This window comes from Entamoeba dispar, genomic scaffold (assembly GCF_000209125.1).
Source record: "Entamoeba dispar SAW760 scf_1105229463163 genomic scaffold, whole genome shotgun sequence".
Taxonomy (NCBI): domain Eukaryota; phylum Evosea; order Mastigamoebida; family Endamoebidae; genus Entamoeba; species Entamoeba dispar.
This window is the reverse complement of record NW_001855555.1, coordinates 26,468-34,925: the sequence shown is the minus strand read 5'-3', so window position 1 is coordinate 34,925 and position 8,458 is coordinate 26,468. Positions and strand designations below refer to the sequence as shown.

General features: G+C 28.1%; 3 protein-coding genes across 3 annotated transcripts in view, besides 3 other annotated features; 1 reads left to right on the top strand and 2 right to left on the bottom strand.

The window, feature by feature from the left end:
- Positions 1-225: 225 nt before the first annotated feature.
- Positions 226-567, bottom strand: EDI_269660 (uncharacterized protein; the record flags this gene model as incomplete). Its single annotated transcript, XM_001740717.1, has 1 exon — positions 226-567. One exon carries the CDS (start codon positions 565-567, stop codon positions 226-228), a length of 342 nt encoding a protein of 113 aa, XP_001740769.1.
- Positions 568-902: 335 nt separating this feature from the next.
- Positions 903-944: a sequence feature (AT_rich).
- A 314-nt stretch (positions 945-1,258) lies between these two features.
- Positions 1,259-1,302: a sequence feature (AT_rich).
- Positions 1,301-3,622, top strand: EDI_269650 (uncharacterized protein; the record flags this gene model as incomplete). The annotated part of the gene is made up of 1 exon (XM_001740716.1): positions 1,301-3,622. The coding sequence occupies one exon, from the start codon at positions 1,301-1,303 to the stop codon at positions 3,620-3,622; it is 2,322 nt and encodes a 773-aa protein (XP_001740768.1).
- Positions 3,623-3,667: 45 nt separating this feature from the next.
- EDI_269540 (uncharacterized protein) overlaps positions 3,668-8,458 on the bottom strand; it is a gene marked incomplete at both ends in the record, with an annotated part of 5,871 nt that continues 1,080 nt past the window's right edge. The window contains one exon of the mRNA XM_001740715.1: positions 3,668-8,427. Coding sequence (XP_001740767.1) covers positions 3,668-8,427 — 4,760 coding nt within the window. The remainder of the gene's footprint in view (positions 8,428-8,458) is intronic.
- Positions 7,996-8,017: a sequence feature (AT_rich).

Sequence of the window (8,458 nt, the reverse complement as noted above, 5' to 3'; positions counted from 1 at the left end):
AAATTAATTTTATGTTAATGTCAAAGTGATTAAAATGATAATTTCAAACTATGTTTAATAGACCATTGATAGAAACAACTAATATTGTTATGTTTTGTGAAAAAGATGAATGACATTGATATCATTTCATTTATGTTTTAATTCTTACTTCTATCTAATCTTATAAAAAAATAATTTCATTCAGTATTTTAATATTCAAATAGTAAACCAATAACATAATATGAATTAGATTTCGATCGTTGAAAGACTTGATTGGATTGATGGAAGAAGAGAGTATATAAGTCCAATATTAGATAAAGGCCGTAATGAAATAAATACTTTAATTTTTCCACAAGTCAATATCATAATTGTTTTATCATCCATCACAATTGTAGAACAACTGTGTTTTCCTCTCCCAAACTTTGAGACATTATCATATATTTCTTCTTCTTTTAAATACTTCAAATTATCGTTTGTTTGTTGTTCATTGCTTGTTGCAATTTCAACCTTATTGAGGTCATACATCGCTACTTCAATTGAACCAGGAATTCGTTGTTTTAATTCATTACAAAAAGTGGTTAAATCCATTTAATTCAGTCTTTGTAATTTAATAGTTCTTTTTTAATTTTCTTTTAGTGAATCAATCAAAATAAAATCACTAAACTGTATTGCCAATAACTTAATATAACTCGTCAAACCCTTAAGACATTTTGCTAGTTAATAATTTATTTTATTACTGTACAAAATTCTTTATTGAAAATGATTTAATGTAGTGGGGAGAGTTTTTAGTTTAGGGTTTACCCCTCTCTATATTTCTTTTGTCAGCTTTTATTTACGTGTTTTTGTGATTGATGGTCTTTGTAACACCTATTCCTTTGTGTTAGTTCTTTGAGGATAAATCAGATATGTTTTATTGCTCTTTCTATTTTAAACAATTAAAAATAATTTTATATTAAATATTTTTTCAAACAACAATTATCTTTGTTACACAGATTTGGAATTTATTTTATTGTAACTAACACAGCAGAAGAATTAAATAATTCAAAAGAGACACAAAAAAAACAATGGTAACAAAAACAATCAATACGACCATTAAACATAAACAAAGGTATTAGAGTGTTTGAGTTTAAATAAATAAAGACCTCAGGTTAGAAAAGAGAAAAGACTGGTTGTTATAACTATATCATTAGATTTGACTTAATAAAAATCTTTAGTTTAGGCTGGTTATTACATCTTTTATATGTAAAAGTGTGAGAAATTTGATTTTGAGAGTAAAAAGAAAAAAAAATAACAAAAAAATCTTTAAATAAAAATATATTTAATGGAGAAAATAGTAAACCTTCTAACAAATATTGAACAAGGGATTGATGTTGTTGAGAATATGAAAGAATTAGAAATAAGTATTTCTGATGATAAAAGTAATCAAATTAAAATGTATTGTATTCAGAAAGGATTGATTGAGTTTTGTTCAAAAAAATTGGAAGATTTCAAAAGTATGAAAAGAGAATGTTTATGTGGAATATGTTCTTTGTTAGTGTCAGTACTAATGTATAGTGAAGTTGCAAAAAAGAAAATGATTGCTTGTGGTATTGGACAAAGTGTTTGTGAGATAATTCGAGTTATTCATTATAATGATGAAACAATAACAAATATTACATTAAATGATCTTCTTCGACTATGCTGGGGGTTAATGACTGTTGCAGATTTTACTGTGAGAAGAAATTTAGTAACAAAAAGTAATATTAAAAAAGTTTTAAAAAGTTATGATAGAATTACTGATGATGAGACAAGTGTAACTGCATTAAATTTAATGTCAGCATTAAGTATTGATGATTATGTGATACCTTTTTTTGTTTCTACTGGGATGATAGAACAATGTATTAATTTAGGAAAGAAATGGATGAATTCAGCCAATGTAATGAAGGCCTTATGTATTTTTATTGCTAATAGTATTTTCACAGAAACAGAATATGCAGTAGCAAAGAAAATAGGTATAAATTCTTTATTAATTAGTATCACAAATAATTTCAGTTCTAATGATGAAGTTATTAGTAGTCTCATTTCTGCAATTAGATCTGTTGCAAACTCAAGTGACGAAGCAAGTCAAGAATTTATTAACAATGGAATTTATCAACAGTTATTTACTGTAGCACAAGGAAAATCAGTTTCTGTTCAAGAAAAGTTAATGAGTTTCCTTTTTTTCATTTCTCAAAATCAAAGTAGTTGTGATCGTTTGATTCAAATGAATATTATTCCTTATATTACTCAAACACTAAAACAAATATGTGATTCTCAACCATTACTTGATAAGTCAAAAGAATCTTTATTACCATTAATGAGAAATATATTAGGAATTCTTCTTCATATTTGTTTTGATGAAAATCAAGTTGATATAGTAATCAGCTCAGGTATTTTATCTTCTCTTCACCAGGCTATGGAATTAACAATTCATGATAAAGTGTGTCAATCAACTGGGTGTTCTATTATTCAATGCCTTGCTCTCAAAGAACAAAACAATCAAGTATTATTCAAGAATGGATTAGTTGATGATGTTGTAATTGCTTTTGAAAAACATTTAAAGAAAAAAGATGTTGCTCTTTCTGCAATTGGAGCTGGGATTAATCTTGCTCAAAATGGAGATTGTTCAAATGAGTTAGTTGAAAAGGGAATCGTTGATTTGTTTATAACGTTGCATAAACGATTCCCCGAAAAAAAGCAATTAAATTCTAAAATGATAACTTGTATTATGAACATGCTAATAGATGAAATAGTTGCTAAAAAAATCTCTGAACAAACACTACCATTTGTCCAAGAAATATTATTAACATACTCTCGTGAACAAGGTATTGTAATACAATGTCTGAGTTGTGTTATATCATTATTAAAAGCAGAACCTACACCTTCAAAAATAATTATATCATTAGAAGACCTTTTTAAGAATCTTGACCTTAACGATAAACAAATTAACAATAAATTGCTTCAACTCATATGCTCTATTTCAGTTAATAACAAATTAGCATTGACATATATTACTAGTGAAACTACTGAATTTATTGTTTCTAATGCAAAACGGTTACTTGACTATAAAGACATCTTCTTAAACTCAACAGCTTGTCTTATTAATTTCTCTTGTTATAATGAACTTCATCCACTATTATTAAAACCATCACTATTTCTTCTTTTCAACGAAGCAGCAACAAAATACAGTGGAGATGCTAAGGTCTGTGGAGCTATTTCTAATTGCTGCAAAAATTTGAGTATTTTAGAATCTTCAAGACAAGTTATAGTAGCAAACAACTTCCAAGCAACAATTGCACAAATACTAGCCAAACACCGTACAAACGAAGACATTTTTAAAGCATGTATTGGCTGTTTATGGAATTTATCAATTGACCCTGATGTAACCCCTCAAATGATTGAATTAAACGTAATTCATTTCTGTAAAAGAGCATTAGAAGATACTTTCAAAACAAACCAGCAAGTATTAAATACAATAATTGGATTTTTGATGGTAGTTAGTAACAACGATCAGGCTCGTATGCAAATTAAGTCTGAGTGTCTTTCTTCAATCTCTGGAATACAAATTAGTGACTCAAGTCTCAAACAACGTCAAGAAAAATTAATTCAAAAGATAACCTCATAAATAAAGTTTAAAATAATTCAAATGATTCTTTTTTTTTCGATTTTATTAAATGGACTTAATAGCTTCTTTAATCAATGAAGCTTTTGAAGGACACACACTGGCATATGTGTTGCATAATTCCTTTCTTAGTACAACTAAATCTTCCGTTGTTTCAATAGAAAATCCATCCATTTTCAAAAGAGTTTTAAATTGAGTATCATTGTCTGGAAGGAATTTCAGCATTGTGGCTAATGCTCTAACTAATAACTGATAATATTCTTGTGCTAATGGAATTAATTGGAAACATTGATTATAGATATCAAAGTATAATGTTTCAACAACCCAATTAGTACTTTTTTTTGCTTTTTCCCATAATTCTTTTCCTTCATTCCATTTCTTTGGTTCGATAGTATCAACACAAGTAATTAGTAATTGCAAATAAATTTTAATTTTAGTAGAATTAGTTCCCGCACTACTTAATCCTTTTTGAATTTCTTTTAATAAGGTATCAATCTTAAGATCATATTCAATCAAATACTTATACATTTCGATAGCTACTTTACAAACTGACTCATCACCTTCACTTAACAATTTGTTCAAAGTGATTGTAATTGGTAATACAAATGTTTTAACTTTTCCACGATGTTGTGCAGTAGCAAAAATAGTTTGTAATAATGTGAGTAATTTAATCTTATGAGAAGATTCACATTGTTTAGAGATAATATTAATCAATGGCCCAAGTATATTATCTCTATGCTTAGTAAATTCAGAGTCATTTTCATATCTTTTCAATAAGAATATTAATGATCTGATTGCTTGTTCTTTTGTCTCTGTTAATGCATTCTTAAGAGTATCAATTTCAACTCTAACCAATGGCCCAATATCTTTTGGTAATACAAGTACAGCAGTTTCTGGTGTTTGACAAGCGTCTTGAATCATTGGTGCAAGGGCATTAATATAAATATAGTACTTATCATTAGTAAGTTTCATATGCATTTGTTCGAAACAATCCCAGACATAAGGAACAACATCTTGATCTTTTTCATTTCTAATTAATCCCATTAAGAATGAGATAATTATATCTACTCCAACACTTGATTGTGTAGTTTGTAACTTGAAATAAGCTGAGAGAATACGTAATGTTTCAATTTTAATAATTGATCGTTGATATGAAGCAATATAATCTCCAAGAATACTAAATAACTTGTCTTTAGATGGATATTCTAAACAAATTTCAATCATCATCTTTCTAATCTTTTCACAATAATTTTCTTCGGTATATTTACTAGCTAAAGAGTTAAATCCTCGTTGAAGAATAAGATTGAAATTTTGTAAGAAGAATTGTTGTGATGATTTACATAAAATAGTTAATGGTTTACAATTGGCAATAGTTATTGGTACTTGAAGTACTTTTGGTGTCAAAGTTTCAAAGATTAATTCATTTGTATGATTCTTATCAATAATCATTTGGAATCCTCTAATTCCTTTTTGCATTTGTTCTTCATCATTAATAAATCCTAATAAAATATCAAGAATAGCTTCTAATGATGGTTTATCATATTTTCTAATAATTACATTAAACAAATGATTAGATTCTTCTCTAATAGCATCAACCTCATCACACATTAATTCAACTAATTGTGGTAATACTCCTTTAAATTGATCAAATGTTGTTAATGAACTCTTTCTGATAACTTCAACAAAACCATTACATGCACCAATTCTATCTAATTCATTATTACTGTTCAAATGAGTTTGGAGTGTATTAATTAATTCCTGAACAATTTTACTTTCAAATAAATCAACTAACTCACCAAGACAACGTGCTGCTCTCTTTCGGTCTTTCTCTTCAAGGCATAATTTCTTTGTTGCAATTTTCATAATATATGGAATTAAATCACTAAGAGCTCTACCTGCATTAATAATAACCTTCTTCCATACCAATGTGGCTTTTTGACAAATTTGATGTTCTTCATCAAATCTAATCAAATACAAATTAGCCAAACATTCTCCAATTTTCTCTAATCCTAACTTTCTCTTAAGAAGAACATATGGCTCCAAACTAGCATCATTTGTGTCAACCATTCCTTCAAGTAATTCTCCGATTAAGTTGATTGCACACTCTTGTACTTTTGGTGAATCACTATAAATAGCACTGTCTAATGTCTCAAGAAGTTTCTTTAAATGAGTCTTACCAAACTGTCTTACAAGAATTGAACCAGCTTTCATTGCTGCATCCCTAACTAATTCACTTGAATCACTTAATCCCTTTACAATAAGTAATAACCCTTCTCCAATAAAGTCACTAAATCTTTCTTTAAGAGCTGAACAGAAATAATATAATAAATACATGACTGATTGTCTTGATGTAATGACTGGATTCTCTAAATTAGTGATAGAGTTAAAGTCTTCTCTTAATTGTTCCTCTCCAACTGCACGATAATACTCAGCCAATGCTTGTGCAGCACCAAGTCTATGAACAGTAGATTTTGTAGATTGTAATGTTTCAATAATCCATTGTTTAACACCTGGGAATGCTTGTTCTCCAACAAATTGTATTAATGATCCAATTGCATTAGAAGCAGCAGCTCTTACTTCAGGGTCATTATCAGTAATATTTTTCTTTAACTCTGGAATAAAAATATCCAAATATGGAAGGAAATCATCTACATCACACAAATTAGTTAAAGATGATATTAATAATCCAGACTTGGCTCTAATTAAGTGAGTTGGATCACTTAATCCTCTTAACAAAATGTAATGAATTAATGCAAGAGAACTAGAATCAATCAAGTGAGTAAATTGCATTTTTTCAAAGTGTTCATAAAATTCTGGTGTGTTTTGTGGTGGATTTTCTAAAGCATCAAGAATAGATGGAATAAGTGATGAAATTTCTGGGTTCTTAATAACACTAGCTAAATTGTTTAATGCTTCACTGGCTGCTTCACTAACATTAGCATCAGAGTCAATCATCAAATTTACTAATGGAGTTATTATCTTTGGTAAATAAGCATCAAGTTGATGAGTTGTTTGTTTTGCCATTTCTCCTAATAACAAACAAGAAATTCTTCTTTCTCTCCATTCACTTGATTTTAATCCATCAATTAAATGAGGTACTGTAACTCCAATACCGTGATGAGTTAAAACAGAACTCATAGCTCTAACAGTAGCAGAAGCTTGTAATCTTAATTCTTGATTTGCCTCACTAACAATAGGTCTAACTAAATTAAATACATCAATAATATAAGGCTCAAAAATATCTCTCATAATTTCACAAATACACTGTAAGGTAATTAAGGCTGTCATGTTAATATTTAAATTCTCTCCTTCAGTACATCTTTTTCCTTTTTTATCAACATCAAATTTTTCTAATGGTTTCTTAATAAATCTATCGTAAAATTTACATGTAAACATAACTCCTAGTCCATGTGCTTTGCAAATACCAGCAATTGAATATGCAACTCCCCTTTTAATTTCAATATTCTTTTGTCTTAAACATTGGGCATACATCTTTTCTAACATTCCTTGAACATTAGGAATATCTGTGATATTTGCAAAACAATTACAAACTGCCATTTGAACTTCTAAAGATGGTTTAACTGATAAATCTCTTAATTGTTGAATAATATCATGGAACTTAGGATTATCTCGTTCTAAATATTTAGCAATCATTCCAAAGAATAATCCTACCATTTCTATTTCTTTATCATTTTTCTTTCCTTTTTCCTTTTTAATACTTACTAAAATGTCATAAATTTGCTCTGCTTCTTCTCTATTTCTACTAATAAACATATTTTCTCCTTGTTCCTCAACTAATTCTGGCATTGGCTCTTCATCATTAGTAAGTTTCTTAATAGCAAATGGAAGTAATTCTTTCATATCTTCCACAGTACATAATCCTCCTAATTTCATAATTACAAAGGTACAAAATCTTCTTCTTAAGAATTTACTTCTGATAATAAGATAATCTTTAGCAATTCCTGGTACTAAAGTAATATCTGGGAAACTATTATTATACTCGTCCATAGTAACTTTCAATAATTCTCCACAATTATATTTTCCAATCTTAGCAATAGAATAAATGGAAGTAGCAATCATGTCTTGAATATCAATGTTTTCATTTAAGCAAATTTCATCTTTTTTATAGTATTCAACAAAAGTTTGATCTGGAATTCTGAAATCTTCTGGAACCTTTACTTCAACACCAGGCTCTTCACAGTATAAGTGAATAGTCTTCATAACTGATCTGCATGCATTAGAAACATCTTTGATTTGGTCATGTCCTCCAAGATATAATTTACATAATTCTTCATGGTCAATCTTTTTAGCTCTCAAATATTCTTTACTTCTATCTAAAGCAACAGCATTATATCTTCTTGTATTTTCTTCATCACTTAATAAATTATTAAATATATAGTGAAGTGTTTTATTATCTGAGACTTTAACAATTTGTTCTAAACAATTTAACGTCTTTTGAACAAAACGAGGAATAACTAAAATAATACTATTTAATAGTTGTGCAATCTCTAAAATTGGGTATTGATTAGTTATTACTTCACAATGCATTTGTAATAATTTCATTGTCTGATTTTGAGGTTTAACAATTTCTGTTGTTTTATCTTTTTTAGAAATAACCCATCTAAAGATTGGCATTAACAAACTAAATGTCCCTGTATTTAATGGTTGTTCTAATTCTTCTGATAAAGAAGATAAAATTTCTTTAACATTATCATAAATAATTCGTTCTTGTTTTTCATCTTCTCCAACACCTTCATTTAATAAGAAATAAGTATAAACTAACCGTTCATTATATGTTAAAACCAATACTATCTAAACAATTACTAATAGCAAGTAAAA